This window comes from Salvelinus namaycush, chromosome 3, assembly GCF_016432855.1.
Source record: "Salvelinus namaycush isolate Seneca chromosome 3, SaNama_1.0, whole genome shotgun sequence".
Lineage (NCBI taxonomy): Eukaryota > Metazoa > Chordata > Actinopteri > Salmoniformes > Salmonidae > Salvelinus > Salvelinus namaycush.
Window position 1 is genome coordinate 16,798,103 of NC_052309.1, and position 25,875 is coordinate 16,823,977.

At 43.1% G+C, this 25,875-nt stretch overlaps 1 protein-coding gene and 1 pseudogene across 1 annotated transcript; one reads left to right on the forward strand and one right to left on the reverse strand.

Annotated features, from left to right (window-relative positions):
• Positions 1-314: 314 nt before the first annotated feature.
• On the reverse strand, positions 315-16,782 carry LOC120045014 (proline dehydrogenase 1, mitochondrial-like). Its single transcript, XM_038989826.1, has 14 exons — positions 16,351-16,782; positions 15,711-15,919; positions 13,418-13,452; positions 8,949-9,098; positions 8,732-8,796; positions 8,480-8,596; positions 7,779-7,858; positions 7,578-7,659; positions 7,227-7,319; positions 5,289-5,435; positions 2,536-2,711; positions 2,190-2,288; positions 1,699-1,787; positions 315-1,288 (listed from the first exon to the last, which is right to left on the reverse strand). Exons 1-14 carry the CDS (start codon positions 16,696-16,698, stop codon positions 1,098-1,100), a joined length of 1,881 nt encoding a protein of 626 aa, XP_038845754.1. The 5' UTR covers positions 16,699-16,782; the 3' UTR covers positions 315-1,097.
• Positions 16,783-18,749: 1,967 nt separating this feature from the next.
• On the forward strand, positions 18,750-25,672 carry LOC120043043 (annotated as a pseudogene).
• Positions 25,673-25,875: the final 203 nt, after the last annotated feature.

A 25,875-nucleotide genomic window follows, 5' to 3' on the forward strand; every position in this document is an offset into this window, starting at 1 on the left:
CAATGTGTTATTTCATAGTTTTAGTCTCCACTATTATTCTACAATGTAGAATATTGTAAAAATTAAGAAAAACCCTTGAATGAGTAGGTGTGTCCAAACTTTTGATTGGTACTGTATATATTTACAAGAAAATATATGGTGGATTGGAAATGATGCAGACATGTACAATGATGGAGGCCACAACTTGCAATATTAAAGCTGATCCAACCCCTTAAGAAAAAAGGGCTATTTTGATCACCTTTAACTAATTATCAGCAACAAACATTGCATAGCTCAAGATTAAAACTAACATGCTTTATAAAATAAGACAGTAATATCATCATACTGTACGACCTTGTGTACATCAGTTTTATATATTTCTATTTAAATCATTTCAATATTGGTTTTAAAATCAGCAAAGCTAGAACCCTGTACAAAGTGTTTACAAATGACCAATCATCCACAGTTCAGTAAAACATAGATGCAAAGGACAACTTTAAACATTACATGCTAACAAACAAGGGTTCCAAAGCAGTCTAAGAAAATGATAAATAACTACATTTTTACAAAACATACCGTTCCTGAACATAGAAAGGAAACAAAGACACTGGACACATTAAATAGGATCCTTAATAAATTCAGGAAAATCCTGTCGACAACTACAGTTATATTGATATGACTCTATAAGCAGTGGTAACAAATCACACACTTTCCATGCCAGCTTAAGAACTACAGCTCAACTTTAAAAATGGCCAATAAGCCACTGAATAAGCTGCTAAACCGCAGTGGATAAGAGATATACTTATATAAAATAAGGACACCTTTGGCAGCAATAGATCAAAAGGCAGAGCCAGTCAGAGGGTCTTTTGGCATTAGGAGAGTATCTTAGTACTAGACAAGCCTACCTACAGTACATTCTAAAGCCATGGGGGTGAATCCTAACGTCCACTTCAGTCAATGTTTCACTTTAGGCTCCCATTGACATCAGAGCATAACTAAGTGAAAATTCAACTGAAGTGGAAGTTAGTATTCACCCCATTGTGCGCAGGGCAGGTTTGGTTAAGACACTGGAATGTTTTAAAGGGGCAGAGTGCTGGTGTGCCAGACAGCCAGCTCAGTCAGTACACAGGCTTGTAGAGGATCTGTCCATTGAGCAGCCTGCGTTTGAGCTCCTTCCACAGCAGGCTGCGCTCCCTCTGGGATCCCTTCATGAAGCCCCTGTTCTCCAGGGCACGGCGAGACAGGTAGGGGATGACCTCGTTGACTGGGCCGTAGGGGACGTATTTGTACACTGGGAATCCAGCCTGGCCTGTTCTCAGACACAGAGAGAGTGGGAGATGTTCTGTGACTGGAGAAGTAACAACCACTGGCAATGTGCTTCACACAAGCACAGAAAAACATTGGAACCTAATTACATGTACAGGTATGGAAGGTATTTTTGTCTAAAAGTTAGTCTCTAAACTAATTTTCTAAATCAATAAAAAGCTAAATTATATAATAACAAAATGTGTAAGAACTGTGTGAACCCCTATTGATCTACACACTAAAGATAGCTATGGTATGGTATCAGGTGACTGATGACAGAGTGAGACCCTGAGGTTGTTTGTTTCGCACAAGATTTCTGACCAAAATGCCAATCAATAAATCTTGAACTCCAATAAACCCATTAGTATTATGCAACACCTATCTACAGTTCTGAAGGTGTTGAGATTACAGTACCTAGTGGGAAGCTGATCTGGTCACACATTCCGAGCAGCTGTCCAAAATAGACCTTGTTCTCAGTGGGTGACAGACCCATCTGGTTCATCCTGCAGAGAGACAACACAGACAGAATGTAAATATTTTTTTAAAACTTAACACTGTGCCTAAATAAACATCACCTCACTGATATATGTATTTACGTTTTAGTCATTTAGCATACAATCTTATCCAGAGCGACTTACAGGAGCAATTAGGGTTAAGTGCCTTGCTCAAGGGCAAAGAAAGATTTTTTTACCTAGTCGACTCGGGGATTCGAACCAGTGACCTTTCGGTTACTGGCCGAACGCTCTTAACCACTTGCTACATGCCCATTGATATAATAAATTTGGTTTCTGTGAAGGGGTTTTACTACTGATTTGGTGCTTTGTGTTGAAAAATGTATGCAGAAAAAGTGTAGTAACTAGTCTAACCACCTCTTGATTTGAATAAAGCCCAGAGGCTGGTCTTACTTCTCCAGAGTGAATTTGACAGTGTCCTCGTTGTGTGACGCCACCATGACATTAGCCTTCCTGTTGTGGTCGATCTCTTCCAACACAAACTCTAAACATCTTTGGAGAATCAGGGAAAGACAAGGAACTTTGGCTATTCCATTCAGCTGATATGATAACTTCATCACATAATGCATCCAAATTCAACTATGTAAATACCCACTTACTAAAGTCACGCATAACACCAATGGTTATGATCTTAGGTCAGTTTTTCATTTTACACACGAATGGATTGGGGGTCGGGGAAGCTGATCCTAGATCTCTACCAAGGGGAAACTTCACCCCAAAGCACAGAAGGGGGTCTTACTTGTGGTACATCCGGTTGGTGGCCTCGTAGTCTGGGTTAATGGGGTCTTCGTAGCCGATCTCCTCTGCCCTGCTCCTCTCCTGGTACATGTAGGCCCCGCGGACCAGCTTGGCCCCAAAGTACCAACCTTCACGCCGGGACAGCTCCACGTCCACAGACACATTGTCATAGGCTTCCTTTACAGGTAGTAAAGGGTAACACAATTATATAACGCTATGGTTAACACCAGAAATCTTGACATTTTTGGCACCAGGCTGTCCATAACACCTCTTATAAAGGGTAGGTAAGTAACACAATCGTGTTTAAATAATTTCATTTCAGGTTTATGTCAAAAAACAAACATGGCTATGGAAGGTTTATATGGATTATATACTAGGTTGGGCTTTTATGAGTCAAATATGGAAGGCTTACAAAACCTGTTTCACTCTAAGTGTATGACAAGTCTATACATAACAGGGATCCTCCCTACATACATATTATATGAGACTGTACATGTAGTCACATACACATGGTTAGCAAATGTTATTGCGAGTGTAGTGAAATGCTTATGCTTCTAGATCCGACAGTGCAGCAGTATTTAACACGTAATATCTAACAATTCCACAACATAACCTATTATCTAATATCTAACAAATCCTAATACACAATTAAGTAAGGGAATGGGATGAGAATATATAAGTATAAAATATATGGATGAGCAGTGAGAGCGACGAAGATGCAATAGATAGTGAAGGATACAGTATACACATGAGATGAGTAATGTGAGATATGTAAACATTCTTAGTGGCATTATTAGGTGACTAGTGTTCCATTTATTAAAGTGCCCAATGATATCAAGTCTGTAGGTAGGCAGCCACCTCTCTGGTTATTGTCTTTTATGATCTTTTTTGCCTTCCTGTGACATCGAGTGTTGTAGGTGTCCTGGAGGGAAGGTAGTTTGCCCCCAGTGATGCATTGTGCAGACCGCACAACCATTTGGAGAGCCCTGCGGTTTTGGGCGGTGCAGTTGCCGTACCAGGCGGTGATACAGTCAGACAGAGTGCTCTCAATTGTGCACCTGTAAAAGTTAGTGAGGGTTTTATGTGACAAGCCACATTTTTTCAGCCTCCTGAGGTTGAAGAGGCGCTATTGCGCCTTCTTTACCACACTATCTGTGTGCGAGGACCATTTAATTTTGTCGGTGATATGTACACCGAGGAACTTAAAACTTTCCACCTTCTCCACTGCTGTCCCGTCGATGTGGATATGGGGGTGCTCCCTTTGCTGTTTCCTGAAGTCCACGAAGTCCACATGACTTTTGTTTTGCTGACATTGAGTGAGAGGTTATTTTCCTGACACCACACTCCGAGGGCCCTCACCTCCTCCCTGTAGGCTGTCTCGTTGTTGTTGGTAATCAAGCATACCACTGTAGTGTCGTCTGCAAACTTGATCATTGAGTTGGAGGCGTGCATGGCCCCATGGTCATGGGTGAACAGGGAGTACAGGAGGGGGCTGAGCACGCACCCCTGTCGGGCCCCAGTGTTATGGATCAGCGAAGTGGACTACCTTCGTCACCTGGGGGCGGCCCGTCAGGAAGTCCAGGACCCAGTTGCACAGAGCGGGGTCGAGACTCAGGGCCTCAAGCTTAATGATGAGTTGAGGGTACTATGGTGCTGAATGCTGAGCTGTATTCAATGAACAGCATTCTTACATAGGTATTCCTCTTGTCTAGATGGGATAGGGTAGTGTGCAGTGTGACGGTGATTGCATCGTCTGTGGACCTATTGGGGCGGTAAGCAAACTGGAGTGGGTCTAGGGAGTCAGGTAGGGTGGAGGTGATATGATCCTTGACTAGTCTCTCAAAGCACTTCATGATGACAGAAGTGAGTGCTACGGGTCAATAGTAATTTAGTTCAGTTACCTTAGCTTTCTTGGGAACAGGAACAATGGTGGCCATCTTGAAGCATGTGGGGACAGCAGACTCGGATTGATTGAATATGTCTGTAAACACACCAGCCAGCTGGTCTGCGCATGCTCTGAGGACGCGGCTAGGGATGCGATCTGGGCCGGCAGCCCTGCAAGGGTTAACACGTTTAAATGTTTTACTCACGTCAGCCACGGAGAAGGAGAGCCCACAGTCTTTGGTAGCGAGCCGTGTCAGTGGCACTGTATTGTCCTCAAAGTGCGCAAAGAAGTTGTTTAATTTGTCTGGGATCAAGACGTCGATGTCAAAGATGGGGCTGGTTTGATTGATTGTCTGTCGACCCTGCCACATACGTCTCGTGTTTGAGCCGTTGAATTGCGGCTGCACTTTGTCTCTGTACTGACACTTTGCTTGTTTGATTACCTTACGGAGGGAATAACTACACTTTGTATTCAGTCATGTTTCCAGTCACCTTGCCATGATTAAATGCGGTGATACGTGCTTTCAGTTTTGCGCAAATGCTGCCATCAATCCACGGTTTCTGGTTAGGGAAGGTTTTAGTAGTCACAGTGGGAACAACATCTCCTATACAGCGTATATGTCAATGTTATTGTCTGAGGCTACCCTGAAATCGATATGCTGATAGAATTTAGGTAGCCTTGTTCTCAGATTAGCCTTGTTAAAATCCCCAACTACAATAAATGCAGCCTCGTGATATATGGTTTCCAGTTTGCATAAAGTCCAGTGAAGTTCCTTGATGGCTGTCTTGGTATCCGCTTGCGGGGGGATATACATGGCTGTGACGATAACCGAGGAGAGTTTTCTTGGAAGATAATACGGTCGGCCTCACCTTAAGATAGCACTGGTAGGTGTTGAAGATGATGGGCTTCTCTCTGTTGAAGATCCTCTGCATCTCCAGGGTCAGTCTGCTGATGGCCGGCTGGAAGTACGTCTGCTCAGCATCCACCATCAGCCTCACCCCGTTCTCCACCGCATGCTGGGATAAAGGGAAGGACAAAAGCTTTTTGTTAACTTCTGTCAGTTAGCATCAACACCCGGTCAGCTCCAGAAAAGTGAGCAGAAAATGTTGTTGATCATCTGAAACCCTTCAGTGATCTTGTTCCTACCTAGGCTATAGAAACGTATGAGTCTAAGCCTTCTATTTCAGAGCATGTTACATTTGACATTTTAGTCATTTAGCAGACTGTGCTTTCCAGAGCCACTTACAATTACTGCATTCATCTTAAGATAGTTACGTGAGACAACACATATCACAGTCATAGTCGTAGCATGTTGAGGTCTTTGGCCATCTTGTGTTGCCATGTAGTCCAGCCATGCTAATGCAATCTCAAGGGACCAAGGTATTACTTGTATCTATAGAGACTCACTTAAGAGCAAACAGACTTTGGATACAACACGTCATAGTAGACTCTTGGTCCTGTTGGAGCAGTGCAACTACAATTCAAACACAACCTTTCCCAAAAATGATGACACACTGCTGAAGTAAATCAGAACATTTGTAATAAGAATAAACAAAACTATTGCCAAAAGGTTTATTTCCAATAAACTCCCGTATGGCCTGCTCACTGAGGCAGGGCTGAGAGTAAGAGAAGATTCTTGTAAAATCTGATATATACTACATTCCATGGTTCAATTAGAATATGAATATGTGGACAACTACAAATACCTAGGTGTCTGGCTAGACTGTAAATACCTAGGTGTCTGGCTAGACTGTAAACTCTCCTTCCGGACTCATATTAAGCATCTCCAATCCAAAATTAAATCTAGAAATCGGCATCCTATTTCGCAACAAAGCCTGATTCACTCACGCTGCCAAACATACCCTCGTAAAACGGACTATTTTACCGATCCTCGACTTCGGAGATGTAATTTACAAAATAGCCTCCAACACTCTACTCAGCAAACTGGATGCAGTCTATCACAGTACCATCCGTTTTGTCACCAAAGCCCCATATACCACCCACCACTGCGACCTGTATGCTCTCGTCGGCTGGCCCTCGCTACATATTCGTCGCCAAACCCACTGGCTCCAGGTCATCTATAAGTATTTGCTAGGTAAAGCGCCGCCTTATCTCAGCTCACTGGTCACCATAGCAACACCCACCCATAGCACGAGCTCCAGCAGGTATATCTCACTGGTCATCCCCAAAGCCAACACTTCCTCTGGCCGCCTTTTCTTCCAGTTCTCTGCTGCCAAAGACTTGAACGAATTGCAAAAATCGCTGAAGTTGGAGACTAATATCTCCCTCACTAACTTTAAGCATCAGCTAGCTGAGCAGCTTATCGATTGCTGCAGCTGTACACAGCCCATCTGTAAATAGCCCATCCAACCACCTACCTCATCACCATATTGTTTTTATTTATTTTTGCTATTTTGCACACCAGTATTTCTACTTTCACATCATCATCTGCACATCTATCAGTGTTAATTTGCCAAATTGTAATTACTTCGCTACTATGGCCTATTTATTGCCTTACCTCCTTACTCCATTTGCACACACTGTATACAGATTTTTCTATTGTGTTATTGACTGTATGTTTGTGTAACTCTGTGTTGTTGTTTTTTGTCACACTGCTTTGCTTTATCTTGGCCAGGAAGCAGTTGTGAATGAGAACTTGTTCTCAACTGGCCTACCTGGTTAAATAAAGGTGAAATATATATTTTTAATAAAAATGAATATGTGAATATCTGGGTTAATATACTGTTGTTAAATTTTAAAGCCATGCTAGTTAACAGTGCCTATGTTGCACTCAAAAATCCCCCCACCTTGGCCAGAACATCCACTCTCTGCAGCATCCTCTTCATCTGTTTCTCCTCTTCAACAGTGAACTTCCTCAACAGAGGCTCCAGCTGACCAGTCTAGAAAATCAGAAGACACATTTCATTTAGTCAACCCTGACCTAAACTATAAAATGCATGTATGTATATGTATGCATATACTGTATGTACACTGCATGGATGGATGGATTTGTGCAGGTACATAATGCACTTCATGAGTTTCTGTGTACAAACACATTCAGGTAGATATCCTACAGTACTATGCCTGTATGTTAAATATTACAAGGATATGTCAATTTATGTGTGTGGGCGTGCATGTGTAATATGTGGCTAGCTCGCCTCAACATTGGGAATGACGAGCAGGTTTGAGATCGATGTTCGGTCATTAATCAAGCTGTTCCAGTCCAGAAGGTCTATCGTTCTGGTGGACATGATGTAAATTACATATTCAAAGTCAAATTCAGTCCTGTATGCACATCCTATCTATTGAATAGTTGATTGTTTGTGTGCTCATGATGCATTCCAGGTTCAGCCTCTTACCCTGATGAGCCCAGTTTCTCTCCAGTAAACCAGTTCTCAATGTCAACTTTATTTCCAACCCCCAGCTTTGTCAAACTCTCCTGTAGCAAACAGAAGTACAGTATTATAGAGCCATTATTGCATGGAACTCCCATATCATATGCTCAAATGAACAGCAAACCTGGTTGAAAACAATAGATAAAGCAACACCTAACAGCACAACGCCTCTCCCCAATTTGACCAAGATATTTTGTATGTATTGATATGTAGGCCGTGTGTGCCGTTTAAAAATGTACAGTATGTAGTTCTGTCCTTGAGCTGTTTTTGTCTTTTAATATTCTGTATTATGTCATGGTTCATGTTTTGTGTGAACCCCAGGAAGAGTAGCTGCTGCTTGCGCAACAGATAAATGGTGATCCTAATAAAATACCAAAATTGGATTCCATTTTTTTTATGAATATCAATAACTATTAACGATGAAACATAGATAGATAGGAAATTAGTATCAGGAAAAACAATTAATAAATGTTTCATCATTTTGGTATGGTGTTTTCACAGGTGTTTTTGTCTCAAAGGAACCATAAGGCTCTCACAGATATGAAGTATGTTAGATCTAGGTAGTCTTCTTAGTAGCAGAGAGCCGGTTTGGGTGATTTTTAGCTGGGAAACTGCTTGAACTTAGTCACATCTCCACTTTGACTGTTGCTCTAGGTGACACGCACCTTCAGCTGTTCCAGTTCCAGTTTCTGCTCCAGTGCATCCATGCCAGACTTCCCCTGCTGTGCTGCCAGCAGGTTGAAGAACCTCCTCCATTTCACCAGCACCTCTGAGAACTGGAGCTGGAGAGGGGAGGAAACAGGTCATAACACCAACAAACAATCAAACAAAAAAAGCTGCACTCTGTCACGATCACTGCCAATGTTAAATCAAGGGCTAAAAGAGAGAGTCTAACAGGCAGAGGGTGTCTAACTCACCAGGAACTGTGGGCGGCCCAGGGCAGTCATCTTAATGGCAGAAAATCCATCTACAGAGGCCCCCCCTGAGAGTCAGAGATACAACATAACATTTAGTGCAGCAATAACATGATTGATAAATATATCATAATAATCATATCAAGCATTATATCTGCAAAAAAACAATTTTTTGACTCATTTAATTAATTGAACTCACTGCATTTGATTGCGTTCTCACCTGAGGCTTTTATGCAGTTGAGGAAGGTCTCCATCTGGTTGTCACACTTGGCCTCATCAGCATAGAAGTATGTCCTGGCACTGACCACACCCCCACGACGGTCCCCAAACTGACGGTGGGCCTTGTACTTCTTCTCACGGTGGTCAACGCCTAAAGTCAGAAAACATAATGTCGTCTAATGTAACAAGACTTTCCTCTAGACTCAAGGATACTCACACAGAACACTGGGAGGGAAAGACAAGAGAAGCCTTTCCAAAGGAATGACCCTCACTAAACAATCTAGATCTAAATTGGCATAGATACCTGGAGATCGGTTTTTCATAAAATGAAAAATTGTGACAGAGATATTAGACAGGCATGTGCCTCTTGGTAAGGCAACACATCTGCAGATATATATATATATATATATATACACACACACACATAAAGTTTGTACACACCTGCTCACTCAGGGGTATTTCTTTCTTTTTTAAATTTTACCCCCTTTTCTCCCCAATTTTCGTGGTATCCAATTGCTAGTAATTACTATCTTGTCTCATCGCTACAACTCCCGTACGGCCTCGGGAGAGACGAAGGTCGAAAGCCATGCGTCCTCCGAAACACAACCCAGGCCTCCAACCCGGAAGCCAGCCGCACCAATGTGTCGGAGGAAACACCGTGTACCTGGCTCCCTTGGTTAGCGCGCACTGTGCCCGGCCCGCCACAGGAGTCGCTGGTGCGCGATGAGACAAGGATATCCCTACCGGCCAAACCCTCCCTAACCCGGACGACGCTAGGCCAATTGTGCGTCGCCCCACGGACCTCCCGGTCGCGGCCGGCTGCGACAGAGCCTGGGCGCGAACCCAGAGCCTCTGGTGGCGCAGCTAGCGCTGCGATGCAGTGCCCTAGACAACTGCGCCACCCGGGAGGCCCCCCGGTTTTTCTTTATTTTAACTATTTTATACATTGTAGAATTATAGTGAAGACATCAACTATGAAATAACACATATGGAATCATGTAGTAACCAAAAAAGTGTAATACATATTTTTGGGGTTTGTTTACGTAGCCACCCTTTGCCTTGATGACAACATTGCACACTCTTGGAATTCCCAAACCATCTCAATTGGGTTGAGGTCAGGTGATTGTGGAGGCCAGGTCATCTGATGCAGCAATCCATCACTCTCCTTCTTGATCAAACAGCCCTTACACAGCCTGGAGGTGTTGGGTCATTGTCCTGTTGAAAAACACATGATAGTCCCACTTATCGCAAACCAGATGGGATGGTGTATCGCTGCAGAATGCTGTGGTAGCCATGCTGGTTAAGCGTGCCTTGAATTCTAAATAAACCACAGACAGTGACACCAGCAAAGCACCGCCACACCTCCTCCATCCTTCACGGTGGGAACCACATATGCGGAGATCATCTGTTCACCCACTATGTGTCTCACAAAGACACAGCGTTTGGAACCAAAAATCTCAAATTTGGACTCATCAGACCAAAGGACAGATTTCCACCGGCCTAATGTCCATTGCTCATGTTTCTTGTCCCAAGCAAGTCTCTTCTTCGTATTGGTGTCCTTTAGTTGTGGTTTCTTCGCAGCAATTCGACCATGAAGGCCTGATTCACGCAGTCTCCTCTGAAAAGTTGATGTTGAGATGTGTGTTACTTGAACTCTGTGAAGCATTTATTTGGGCTGCAATCTGAGGTGCAGTTAACTCTAATGAACTTATCCTCTGCAGCAGAGGTAACTCTGGGTCTTCCTTTCCTGTGGCGGTCCTCATGAGCGGCAGTTTTTGGTTTTTGCAACTGTACTTGAAGAAACTTTCAAAGTTCTTGAAATTTTCCAGATTGACTGACCTTCATGTCTTAAAGTAACGATGGACTGTCATTTCTCTTTGCTTATTTGAGCTGTTCTTGCATAATATGGATTTGGTCTTATACCAAATAGGGCTATATTCTGTATACTACCCCTACCTTGTCACAACACAATTGATTGGCTCAAATGCATTAAGGAAAGAAATTCCACAAATTAACAAGGCACACCTGTTAATTGAAATGCATTCCAGGTGACTACCTCATGGAGCTGGTTGAGAGAATGCAAAGAGTGTGCAAAGCTGTCATCAAGGCAATGGGTGGCTACTTTGAAGAACCTCAAATTTAAAATATATTTTCATTTGTTTAACACTTTTTTGGTTACTACATGATTCCATGTGTGTTATTTCATAGTTTTGATTTCTTTCCTATTATTCTACAATGTAGAAAACAGTACAAATAAAGAAAAACCCTGGAATGAGTAGGTGTTTCCAAACTTTTGACTGGTATTGATATATACACTGCTCAAAAAAATAAAGGGAACACTTAAACAACACAATGTAACTCCAAGTCAATCACACTTCTGTGAAATCAAACTGTCCACTTAGGAAGCAACACTGATTGACAATAAATTTCACATGCTGTTGTGCAAATGGAATAGACAACAGGTGGAAATTATAGGCAATTAGCAAGACACCCCCAATAAAGGAGTGGTTCTGCAGGTGGTGACCACAGACCACTTCTCAGTTCCTATGCTTCCTGGCTGATGTTTTGGTCACTTTTGAATGCTGGCGGTGCTTTCACTCTAGTGGTAGCATGAGACGGAGTCTACAACCCACACAAGTGGCTCAGGTAGTGCAGCTCATCCAGGATGGCACATCAATGCGAGCTGTGGCAAGAAGGTTTGCTGTGTTGTCAGCGTAGTGTCCAGAGCATGGAGGCGCTACCAGGAGACAGGCCAGTACATCAGGAGACGTGGAGGAGGCCGTAGGAGGGCAACAACCCAGCAACAGGACCGCTACCTCCGCCTTTGTGCAAGGAGGAGCAGGAGGAGCACTGCCAGAGCCCTGCAAAATGACCTCCAGCAGGCCACAAATGTGCATGTGTCTGCTCAAACGGTCAGAAACAGACTCCATGAGGGTGGTATGAGGGCCCGACGTCCACAGGTGGGGGTTGTGCTTACAGCCCAACACCGTGCAGGACGTTTGGCATTTGCCAGAGAACACCAAGATTGGCAAATTCGCCACTGGCGCCCTGTGCTCTTCACAGATGAAAGCAGGTTCACACTGAGCACATGTGACAGACGTGACAGAGTCTGGAGACGCCGTGGAAAACGTTCTGCTGCCTGCAACATCCTCCAGCATGACCGGTTTGGCGGTGGGTCAGTCATGGTGTGGGGTGGCATTTCTTTGGGGGGGGGCCGCACAGCCCTCCATGTGCTCGCCAGAGGTAGCCTGACTGCCATTAGGTACCGAGATGAGATCCTCAGACCCCTTGTGAGACCATATGCTGGTGCGGTTGGCCCTGGGTTCCTCCTAATGCAAGACAATGCTAGACCTCATGTGGCTGGAGTGTGTCAGCAGTTCCTGCAAGAGGAGGGCATTGATGCTATGGACTGGCCCGCCCGTTCCCCAGACCTGAATCCAATTGAGCACATCTGGGACATCATGTCTCGCTCCATCCACAAACGCCACGTTGCACCACAGACTGTCCAGGAGTTGGCGGATGCTTTAGTCCAGGTCTGGGAGGAGATCCCTCAGGAGACCATCCGCCACCTCATCAGGAGCATGTCCAGGCGTTGTAGGGAGGTCATACAGGCACGTGGAGGCCACACACACTACTGAGCCTCATTTTGACTTGTTTTAAGGACATTACATCAAAGTTGGATCAGCCTGTAGTGTGGTTTTCCACTTTAATGTTGAGTGTGACTCCAAATCCAGACCTCCATGGGTTGATAAATTTGATTTCCATTGATAATTTTTGTGTGATTTTGTTGTCAGCACATTCAACTATGTAAAGAAAAAAGTATTTAATAAGAATATTTTATTCATTCAGATCTAGGATGTGTTATTTTAGTGTTCTCTTTATTTTTTTGAGCAGTGTATATATCTGCCCCTGGTGAGCACATTAAGTAATACTGTATACCCCGGGTATGGTACAAAAACAGTATGAGTATGAAAATCTGGATACCGATCAACCCTACATACTTGCCCTCATTACCCCTCCAGACTAAATCCAGATCAAACCTGCTCCCTCAACCATGCAATCTCATGTAACAAACATCATGTAAGAGCTCTATATTAACCCTTAAATGACCGCTGGCATAGACCCAGAAAGTTAGCATTCAGGAACATTGCTGAACCGACAGACATTTTGGCAATGCGCCCCCACTGCTTCCACACGCACAGTTATGTGCCCCGTATGAAAGGGGTTCCACCTCCCACCAACCAGATGGCCTGATACATCAGTAATGAAACATTTATGTAAAGTAACATTACTGTGGTCATGCTCCTGCGTTACAAAGAATTCTGTAGCTGGCACTGCAATAAATTATGAAGTGCATAAATAACCAATCAATTACAACAAAACTCACAATCATAACCAAATAAATGAATTGTAAATCAAACTGAAAACTCATTTTGAATTGTTAATCCGTTTCAGTCAACAAATACACACCTGGACTTTCTTTCTCAGCTTCAGACACACAGGCACTGAAAGAGAGGAAACATCGAAATAACATGACAACAATTGAGAGATACTTATATCAAGTGTTCAGGTGTTTAGTACCAAATAAGACATTGGAAATAATGTTGAAGTAGATGGGGAGGAAAATGGGGTCCCAGTAATGAATTGGATTATGACTCATCATTTCATAAATCAAGGTCATGCACTAAAGATTATCACAATTTGTGGCAGCAGCCCCCCCAGAAGCTGTTAAAATCAGTTCCAGCTCTGCGTTTCATAACCACAGAGTGTGTGCCAATATGTTGACTGTACTATATATATATGGTACGCACGACAGCGGGATTGGGGGGAGGGTGTTAAGATTATGTAGAAGTGCAAATGTCTTGCTAGTTGATCTCTTGTGCCGTCGTGGACTTCTGATCACTGAGACTGTTGACTGTTTCAAAAGCTCACAGCCTAGGTTAATCCAGAAAGATCCAGTCCAGAACCGAACCTAATACACAAGCTTGAATAACATGAAGGAAATTGATCTCTCATTAGCACATTTATGTATTTTTTTTATTACCCTTATTTTACCAGTTAAGTTGACTGAGAACACATTCTCATTTTCAGCAACAACCTGGGAAATAGTTACATGGGAGAGGAGGGTGGATGAATGAGCCAATTAAAAGCTGGGGATGATTAGCTGGCCATGATGGTTGGAGGGCCAGATTGGAAGGACACCGGGGCTAACACCCCTACGCTCACGACAAGCGCAATGGGATCTTCAGTGACCACAGAGAGCCAGGGCACCTGTTTAAGACAGAACCCTACACAGGGCAATGTCCCTAATCACAGCCCTGGGGCAATGGGATATTTTTTTAGACCAGAGAAAAGAGTGCCTTCTGATGGCCCTACAACACCACCTCAAGCAGCATCTGGTCTCCCATCCAGGGACTGACGATGATCAACCCTGCATAGCTTCAGAGGCAAGCTAGCAGTGAGATGCAGGGTGGTATGCTGCTGGCATCTTTCCGTGCTGTTGGTTGTTTCAGTGATTGCCATGGCTTAATGTTATCAAGGGGTAAATATTTGCACAGGCTAACTGCACAATTTGCATGAAAGTTTTAACATCAATTAGTTGAGTCTGGAAGTTTGAAAGTAATAGACTTCAGAAACTCATTTAAAGCATGTACTTTGCCAACCTTGATTAAAAAATAAAAGGTTGATTACAACTCTGGTACACTCTCACAGTGATTAATTCACAATGAGTCCTCTTCCTCTCTGGTACATCCAATTATTAACAAGAGAGAAGAGGATGTTGTGTGTTACTCCACCGATGTAGGCTGGCTTCAAAAGTCCTAATTAGTCTGGTGTGGAGAGTTCCACAGAAATGAGGTAGGGTCAGACTGTTACCAAGTTGGTCTTTAATGGTGTCACTAACCTTTTCACTATCATTCCCATCTACCACCCCACCCTCTTCATTATTCAGCCTATTAGTTCAGCTTGAATGTGTGCATAGTCAGGCTATAAGAAAATCCCTAACCAAACAAGGGAAGGCTGTTTCTCAAAACACATGAAAACATAACACGCCCTGGGCCTCTTTTGAAAGGGTGCATCAAGTAACAACAGGGCTGGCTTGTCTCAATCCACTGCATGTGACTGCATTCTCAAAGGGACTGGAATAAACATGCTTCTTCAGCTAACAAATCAGGAGAGAGCCTCGAGGGGTATGTCTAAACTAACCAATGGTGGCCAGGTAGTGCTGGGAAATGTCAGATGCTGAAAGTGATGCATCGCTTACAATCCATTTGAGACCATGAAAAATGGGATGGGCATATTTTATGCTGAGAAGTTGTAAACACAGGTTTTTATGAATATGAAACATGAGTAGGCCTGTGTGTTTTAGAGGGAGAGAGTGTGTTTGATAGGGGAGATAGACATAGCAGGGAGAGCCCACAATCTGAGAAAAGTGCAACATATGGAACTGACCATATGGCATGTTCCCCAATAGTATTGGATCACCTAGTATTATTTTGACTGTAGCCTTTTGCCATAGGTCAATTGCAGAAAATGTTTACCTAGTGACTACTGAGGTAAAAGTATAGGCATCTCACGCTATATCACATTGCTACAAATAATCAATGATTCCTAATAAGTTATGAATCTAGAAAATGTGAAAGCTTGTATTTGTAATGTGGATACTGCAAGAGTCCTATATCCTCTATTAGTGTTACTTCAGCTGGGGTTGTGACTAATGAGATACAGACTACTACAGCAGACTAGAATGGCAGAGACTACTTACTCCATCTCCTTCTTCTCTGCCTCCTCCTGGGTCAGGTCCTCCTCCACACTGTAATCCAGGACTGACCCCACGCCGAAGGCCTGGTTCTTATGGATCAGAGGCTTGATTGAGTTGTGGTCCTCCCCGGCCACAAACTGTCCATAGAACGTCATCTTCATCAGCCTCTCAAACAACCGCTGGCCAAATACCTTCTTGCTAAGGTCCATCAACTATGGACAGAGCAAATAATCAACTGAGTTAGACCCACAACTCGCCAGTAAGAGTAGTGTTCCTTTTAATTTGATCCCCCCCAGGAGCTGATCTATGAAAACCACCACCTTCGACTTTCATTTCAGTCACAAGATTCAATACAAATGGTATGATAAGATAGTTTTGATAACACCTGCGTCAGTCACAGCGGCTGTGCAGACAGTCAGTCGGGCTAATGATAATAGGCCCAAACTACTTGTGCACCTGGAAATGTTAGGCTGTGAAATGAATGTAAGCTGTTCTTCTGCAAGCATGTTGAATAATGGCCCTTTTGACAGTCAGAAATGTCCATTACGTTATCTGATATATGACAGTTAGCCTACTAACCACACCTGTAAAAACTAATCAAAGGAATGTAGCAAAAACAATCTAATCAAAATAATGTCCCTACCTCCTTGTTCTTGTCAACGAGGAAGTCGAATGTGCAAAGCTTGAAGACCAACAGACTTCTAAGCAGCTCAATGTTATCTTTACTTTTGTAAGCTTCATGAGTATTGTTAAAGTCGATTTCGATCTTCTGTGTTTGAGCATCGGTGGTATTTTTTGACTGGATGCTGAGGTCCGCTTGAACAGCTTTCACCACAGTGCACTCATCAACTTGCTTCTCTTTCCCTCCTTCAACCTCATCACGTTGCGTGGATGCGACCGTGGAGCGAAATCTCCCGTGAGACAAGCATATTCTCTTGATGTTGTCGGAACTTGACTTGACTAGAGCTGGTACTACTTTATTGTACGACATTTTTTAAAATGTTATTTACTTTTGGTATTTAAATTCGTTCAAACTAGTTTTATTGCGTTTAAGGGCGCGTGGATCCGCCACTTTTCGTTCCTGGCTAGACTGAAAGCCAGAATAAGTTGTTGCACAGCGTTTATAACCCAAGGTACGTATTTTAGTAGGCACGCCTACTCTGACGCATCTGGCAGGAACTCCGCGTAGTGAGGACTCCCCCGTCAGTAAAACCCGTTTCCCCTTGCCCCCTCCCCAGTCCCCACCGTTGTTGTGTAAACAATTTTTGGCAAGGTGTGCTAGTGTGTTTGACTTAATGGTATCTCCTGCCTGAAAGAAAGTACAGCAATCAATGGGTTTATTTATCCTACAATTCAATACTGCCTGGGAGCCAGATTTATGCAACCATTCTGTCACAAAGGTTTTTGTTTGAGATAACACTTCACCCAAGTCAATACATATGCCTACAAGGCCCAAAGAAATGTTGAACTAGTTGTCATCCATCCGACCATAGACATGTATGTGTACTGTGAGAATGTGCTACTTCCTATTTTCAACAACAGAGAGAGCCATTGACTAAGTACTGAATCTGCTCTGTAACTGACCAGGTTTTCATATGGTAGTCTGTATTACTGGAGGGTGGGAGTTGGTGATGTACTTGCATTGGGGAGGTCCCAGAGAGGTTTACAACTTTTCCCATTACTTCTTCATACCGAATTTGCAAATTGTCATTGAAGCACAGACTTTGGGCTAACAGCCTACCGGTAGGCTACTTAATTTACTAGAGCATACTGCCACCCTCTGGATGGGTAACTTTTTGGACAACATAGAAAAATTGTTTCAGTGCTTTTTGGAAGAAAGTCAGACATAAGTCCACGGGAAAGCCCTTGGAGGGATGGTGTTCATCACACCATGGAAACAACCAGAAATGTCTTTGTAATTGTGCTACTAAATGTCTTCTTTTTTTTGGATTTACAGCCAAGAACTAAATCCCAGAGGTAGAAATGTATGCGAAGCTGGGTAAGTGATTGTGTCCCTGTTTTCAATAGGTTTTAGACTTGACATTGATGGACAAAACTATTACAGCAGCCTGATTCAAGTCAGTGAAGGCAGATAAACATGCATATATATTTTTTTTAGATATAGTTTGATATTTTCTAACCCTAACCCTAACCTTCCTCAGATCTCCGCTTATTTGGTCTACTGCCTCGTTTTTTCCTTTGTGCCAGTAATTCCCTGCACTTTGAATGCTGTGACCGATTTGCATCTCAACGTGATTAGGATCATGTTTAATATTTAGATTTATTAGACTATCTGTCATGATTGAAATGTGATCATAATATTAGTTTTGATAGAATGAGTTAAATGACGTAAGTTTATATGAATCAAACACAGATCATTTGTTTCTCCCTCCCATATCTGACAGGCTCCAATGCTGTAGTGGCTTTGCACAGCAAGGAGATGAGTGCTTAATACGTGAGTAGTTGAACGCCTCTTTTATAGGAATGAACAAACCTGAATCAGATCATTGGGAGTAGACTTCACAACCATTTCCTCTTTCATTTCTAAAAGCATAACCATTTAATGTGAACTAACTCGCCCAATTGTTTTCCTTCAGCAATTTGTGAGAGTAACTTCACCTGCAAAGAGAATGAAGTTTGTGTGCGACCCAACGAATGCTGCTGTCGTTCTGGTTATTTTGGAGCCACTTGTGACACGAGTAAGTATCCTGTTACTACCTCACAGCTATCATTAAAGCGGTAATCAGCTGTTGAAACAATAACAAAAAGCTTAGGGATGGGGCCGGAGAAATGTGAACACTCTCCAATTCATAGACAGAGCTATGGATACATGGACTGACAATCCAAAAAGTATAGTTTTAACCTGGTTTTGAGGCTATATAATGTTTGTTTACATTTACTCTGTTTACAAACATTGGAGTAAAACAAGCTTATATTTTGGGTTCTGATGGGGTACGACAGCTGAACTAAGCTCCTGAGGCAATAATAAGTTATATTCTTCAAGAATCAATGGGTACATGTCATTAATTTCTAAGTCCAAAAATGGATGTAGCAACTGCAGATTGCCCCTTTTAAATGTAATTTTGACATTTATTTAAAGCATCAATTCCTGTGAAAGGTAGTGTTAATGTGTTAACACTAGTCATTTTCACATACAGCCAGTCCAGGTAGCCTACTACTCAGAACTACGTAGCCTACGTCCAGAGAGAACTTAGTACACAAATGATCTCATTATTGATACATATTTGCCTTTCATCCTCCCTGTAGAATGTCCGTCCCAGTTCTAGGGACCTGACTGTAGGGGTAAGTGTGACTGCCATCCCAACGGGAGTTGCGAGGATGTCACTGGGGCCTGCACCTGTAGCCCGAATCGCTGGGGGCCAAACTGTGAGAGAGCCTGCGATTGCCAGAAGGGCCAATGCAACCAGGAGACAGGCGCTTGTACGTGCTACGCAGGCTTCTGGGGCTCCCAGTGCTCCAACAACTGTCACTGCAGCATCAACTCTGTGTGTGATGTGGGAACGGGCCAGTGCCACTGCAACCCCGGCTGGTATGGGAGGAACTGTGGTGCTCAGTGTGCCTGCAACGGTTCTCCGTGTGCCCAGCTCACCGGGCGCTGCAAGTGTCGACAGCGTTTGTGGGGTACTCACTGCGAGCGCATGTGCCAGTGTATCCATGTACGCTGTAACTAGGCGGATGGATCGTGCACCTGCAGGCCAGGATTCAGAGGGAAGTTTTGCAGTGAGCCGTGTCCAGCTGGGTTCTACGGACAGAATTGCAGAAACAGGTTTGTGACACAGCTGTGTTGGACAAAGATAACTTAGTTGGAACCACAGAGGTTAATTTGCTGGATAAGACACACATGTCTTTGCTCTTTTCTCTTTCAGTCTGCTGTACTGTGCCCATTGTGGTAGACATGTGGTGAAGCTGTCAAATTGAATGTGATTGACAAACTGTTTTGAGCTGTGACCCACCTACAGTTTCTTGGCCACCTAAAGCTGTTGGCACCCAAAACCAATACCTATGGCCGCAATCCAGTTTCTAGCAACAAGGGTACTAGCCTTGGCTGAAAGCCTGTGGCAGATGCTATAAGGGAACCAACCATTTGGAAACACTAGTTTAGCATGAGTATGACTGTTATGAATTGAGTTAGTCCATGCTATTCATGTTGTGTTATTATGTTACTGAGGACTTGGTCTTACTGTTCTTCCAGGTGTGGACACTGTAAAGGCCAACAGCCCTGCAAGGTGGCAGAGGGACGTTGCGTTGCATGTGAACGCGGTTGGAATGGCACCAGGTGTGACCAGATGTGTGCTCCTGGGTTCTTTGGTGGAAACTGCGAGGACGTGTGCTCACCCTGTAAAGATGAACACTTCTGCAACCGCATCGACGGCAATTGCCCCCACTGCAACCCTGGTTGGATGGGTGATCGGTAGGAATATGATTATGAGCTTCCTGTCACATTCATCATCTTTAATAAATAGATCACTAGTCACTTTAATAATACCACATTAATAATGTTTACATATGTTGCATTACTCATCCCATATGTATATACTGTATTTTTATACCATCTATTGCATCTTGCCTACAAGTGTGCCACTCTGTCATTGCTCATCCATATTTATATGTATGTATTCTTATTCCATCCATATACTTAGATTTGTGTGTATTAGGTAGTTGTTGTGTAATTGTTAGATTAGTTGTTAGATATTACTGCACTGTCGGATCTAGAAGCACAAGCATTTCGCTACACTCGCAATAACATCTGCTAACCATGTGTATGTGACCAATAACATTTGATTTGATTTGAATAATCAAATGTAGATGATTGTAGAGAAATTATGAGAAGGGAATTATATCATCTCTGAGTTTTTTCAACCATTTTTGTCTTTACAGATGTGAGCTCAAGTGCCTGAATGGAACCTATGGAGAGAACTGTGTCAATAACTGCAACAGCTGTTTCAATGGGATGTGTCACTTCGCTACGGGAGAGTGTCTCTGCAACCCTGGCTTCTCTGGTGCCTAGTGAGTGCAAAACATTTCAACATGCAAAAATATTGCAAAGAGCATATTGCCCAATGAAGTTTTCAGCCATGTCGTTTGCCTCTCTTTCCTATGCAGCTGTAATGTGAGCTGTTCAGAGGGTCAGTATGGGGTTAACTGTGCCCAGATCTGTTCCTGCCATGACAACAACTGCAACACAGTGACTGGAGCATGCAACCTACGTAAGAACCTTTCCTTAAACAGACGTATCTTATGTGATGAGGGAAAAAAGAGTAATGTACATGTATGCTTTTTCCAGAAAGCTTATTGGTAGCGTATGTATCCGCCATAAAAACACTTAGAGACAATATTTATTTTAGAAAATATGTTTATTCTGTGGCAATGGTGACAGATTAGTGACCTCTGCTCTTTGAACAGAGCCTAACCAGAGGATGGGTGTGATGGCAGCAGGGGTGCTGGTCACCTGTCTCCTCCTCCTGCTCGTCTCCTTGTTGTGTTGCTGCTGTATCTGTAGACAGAACAAACAGAACGAGTAAGTAAAGTGGATGGAAAATGAAAACACAGATTCATTGTTGTTTGTATTGGGCACAGTACATCATGAGATATTGTCACATTGGTTGGATTGAAACTCAGACTTTACTGCTTGTTTTGTTTGTCTGGTGTTTGCTTTTAGCCCTGAGAAAAAATCCAAAAGAAGCCTCTGTGGAGGGTTTACACGAATCAGCTCTAAGCTTCCTTGCATCCCACTGAGACGGCAGAAGCTACCCAAAGTTGATGGTACGTACTACTTGCACAAACTCATTTGCATTTCTGTCATACTTGTTGTTCAATGTTTAACATCCATGTTAATGTGTGTTTTCACCAGGTTCTCATGATTGATGATAAACCAGCCAAATCCCAATATATTCAAAGTAGCATCCTTTATCCTTGGTATTTTGCTTTGCTTTCTCTCTGAATGGCTGTGACAGTGAGCTCAGTGTCTTATCATTGTCAACAGATAAGTTCAAATCTTTAGTGAATGTAGGTTCTAAGGGTTAGAAGCTCTGTTTCTGTTCTCCACAGTGTCCCACCATGACTCTGAGAATACTTTCAACTGTAGTTTCATCGAGCCCCCCTCCGCAGTGGAGCAACCCACCACCTGCAGGTCGTCCCGAGCCTCCTCTTCCGTAGAGACCACAGAGGATGGACATGTCTATGCTGTCCCTGACGGTGAGTGTCACAAACTAAATCTTCCCTGTCACTCCTGGATGATACTGCATGCTGCATTAAAACCCTACCATGGGGTGGTGGTAGGGTTAGAGGAAAATAACAGTATATACAGTATCAGTCAAAAGTTTGGACACACCTACTCATTCAAGGGTTTTTCTTTATTTTTACTATTTTCTACTAGCAAATTAGTTTGTGCAAGTAGTACTATTACTTTTACTACTATATGGAATCATGTAGGAATCATGTAGTAACCCAAAAAGTGTTAAACAAATCAAAATATATTTTAGATTTTAGATTATTCAAAGTAGCCACCCTTTGCCTTGATGACAGCTTTGCACACACTTGGCATTCTCAACCAGCTTCACGAGGTAGTCACCTGGAATTCATTTCAATTAACAGGTATGCCTTGTTAAAAGTTAATTTGTGGAATTTCTTTCCTTCTTAATGCATTTGAGCCAATCAGTTGTGTTGTGACAAGGTAGGTGTGGGCCAAGTCCATATTATGTGTCACACCCTGACCATGGAGAGCCTTTGGTTCTCCATGATGTTTAGGTCAGAGCGTGACTAGGGGGGTGTTCTAGTCATTTTGTTTCTATGTTTTGGGATTGAGTATGGTTCCCAATTAGAGGCAACTGATTATCGTTGTTTCTAATTGGGGATCATACTTAAGGGTTCCCTGTTCTCATCTGCTTTGTGGGATATTGTTTTTGAGTGAGAGCATGTTGCACCTCAGTACTGCACGGTCGTTGTTTGTTTCTTGGTTTGTTTTAAGTTTCACAAAAAAATAAAGATGTGGAACTCCAATCACGCTGCACCTTGGTCCGTCTATCCACACATTTGTGACATTATGGCAAGAACAGCTCAAATAAGCAAAGAGAAACGACAGTCCATCATTACTTTAGGACATGAAGGTCAGTCAATATGGAACATTTCAAGAACTTTCAAAGTTTCTTCAATTGCAGTCGCAAAAATTATCAAGCGCTATAATGAAACTAGCTCCCATGAGGACCGCCATTGTCTGGAAGACCCAGAGTTACCTCTGCTGCAGAGGATAAGTTCATTAGAGTTAACTGGACCTCAGATTGCAGCCCAAATAAATGCTTCACAGAGTTCAAGTAACAGACACATCTCAACATCAACTGTTCAAAGTAGACTGCATGAATCAGGCCTTCATGGATGAATTGCTGCAAAGAAACTACTGCTAAAGGACACCAATAAGAAGAAGAGACTTGCTTGGGTCAAGAAACACGAGCAATGGATATTAGACCAGTGGAAATCTGTCCTTTGGTCTGACGAGTCCAAATTTGAGATTTTTGGTTCCAACCGCCGTGTCTTTGTGAGACGCAGAGTAGGTGAACGGATGATCTCTGCATGTGTGTTTCCCACCGTGAAGCATGGAGGAGGAGGTGTGGGTGTGCTTTGCTGGTGACACTGTCTGACATTTATTTAGATTTCAAGGCACCAGCATGGCAGTGGTACACCATCCCATCTGGTATGCACTTAGTGGGACTATCATTTGTTTTTCAACAAGACAGTAGCCCTTACACAGCCTGGAGGTGTGTTTTGGGTCATTTGACCAAGAAGGAGAGTGACGGTGCTGCATCAGATGACCTGGCCTCCACAATCACACGACCTCAACCCAATGGTTTGGGATGAGTTGAACCGCAGAGTGAAGGAAAAGCAGCCAACAAGTGCTCAGCATATGTGGGAACTCCTTCAAGACTTTGGAAAAGCATTCCTCAGGAAGCTGGTTGAGAGAATGCCAAGAGTGTACAAAGCTGTCATCAAGGCAAAGTGTGGATACTTTGAAGAATCTCAAATATAAAATATGTTTTGATTTGTTTAACACTTTTTTGGGGGGTTCATACATGATTCCATATGTGTTATTTCATAGTTAAGATGTCTTCACCATTATTCTACAATATTAGAAAATAGTTAAAATAAAGAAAAACTCTTCAATGAGTAGGTGTGTCCAAACTTTTGACTGGTACTGTGTGTATATATACATGTGTATATGTATTTAAAAATATATATATGGGGGATTGGAAATGATACAGACAATTACATTGATGGAAGCCACGATCTATATGCACTATTAAAGCTGATCTACCCCAAATACACTTACTAATCTGCTGCCATGTCATCCAATTAAGGCCCTAGTTTCAAGAGTAAACATCAACAGGAAATACAGCACCTAAAACATTCCCAGAGCATTACTATTTATTTCCTCAACATCTCAGGTTTGAAAGGGGAGTCTGATTCTGCTTATCGTTTATTTATTTGAAAAGAACATGATTGTCGTTTGAACTCTCTCCTCTCTCTAGAACCTGGAGAACAGAACAAAAATAAAGGGAACAGAATCAACACAACAGAGACGAGAGTACTGGCTGATTATGATGATATCTCTGAGGTAGACACATTGCCGGAGAACATGGACATGACTATGCAGGTCTCAGTTAACACCAGTGAGCTGCCACTCCAGAAGTCCTCAAAGAATGAGGGCTCCTGCAGTGGCACAGAGTCAGCCAACAGCATCCAACAGCATCCACCCCAGCAGTCCAGCAAGGAGAACAGTGTAGGGTCAAACACTGTCGAAGATAATGGAAAGCCTATAGCTGCTGAGAGGGTTAAACCTCGACCACCAGACCCCTCCACAAAGCCAAAGCTATCCTGGGTCCATGCATCTCCTGGGCCGAAACAGAATAATATAAGTCAGGAAAAGACTGTGGCTGAGGAGAAAACGAGTTCCAGGAAGAAAGCCAACAAGCATCAAGCTCCCAATGCCGCAGAGTCTGCATGTACATATGGGGCTGGCTTCCAAGGGGAGAAGAAGCCAACTAAAAGTAGATCAGGTATGTTGCAGATAGAGCACATCAACGGGGCAGTGCAGAGTGTCCTCAGGAAAATGGGCAACTTCCGTGCTGACCGGAAGCCTGAAATCCCCAGAGTCCACAGAGAAGAGCCCCAGTTTATCCCTAAACAGGGAGGTTAACCAACTGAACATACACTCAGAGGCAGACTCTCTCTTAGCTGCTCAGCTGAAGGAGAAGACTCAGAGCCTGAACAGGAGTGAGACCGGCTGCTGTGAGGAGAGCCTGTCTCACCTCCAGGCCCATAGAAAAAATCCCACCTCGCCCCAAAAGACCACGGGCAACCAGCCTGGAGCAAAGGCTCTGCTTCCCACATCCGCTAGTTCACAGAAGCCTCTGCCAGATACGCCATCTAAAGAAGCCAAAATCCCAGAGAAACAGGACTGTAACCACTCTGAAAGCAGTTCAGAGAAGGGATACTTCACAGTAAAGAAGGCCCCAATGACAAAGCCTCCTCGAAAAAAAACAAGGAAGGAAATATAGACTCAAAAACAAAGACTTTTACTCCAAGGGTTGCAGTGACGCCACCTCAGGCTGCAAGTTAGTGTGGTCAGTGTTGATGATTTTAAATTCTGAGAAAACAACGCACATGTTGAGATGTCTGAAATATTTTTTGGGACACATTTGTTTCATTGTGTTTTGCACCAAATTGAATATCGATGGAATGTTTTCCCTTCTGTGGGTGTTTTTCATCTTGAGAAATGTTATGATATAATGCAGTATTCTTTATATTTTAACTTTTTATTTTCCTTCACCATAGCTATTCTCAAATCAATGTATTGTATAACAGTGAGTGCTTGGAGGTCTGAATACTTATTTACCTTGATCAATTGTCATTTTTGTACCCAACGTTTGCTAATTTGTTCATATTGAATAAAACAAACACCCCAAAAACCTGGATTTTGCATCTCCTAAATGTTTTAAGTTGGAAAGCCGATCCCACTGCCCAGAACTGTGAAGCCACATCAGGGCCTCAGACAAACAAGAGGTGTGTTGTGTTGATGGTAGAACAGTTTGGGGTCTGTGTTGAGGGCCCTGTGGCTGTCTGATACATGTGCTACAGTTGTGTGTGCAGTTTTTTG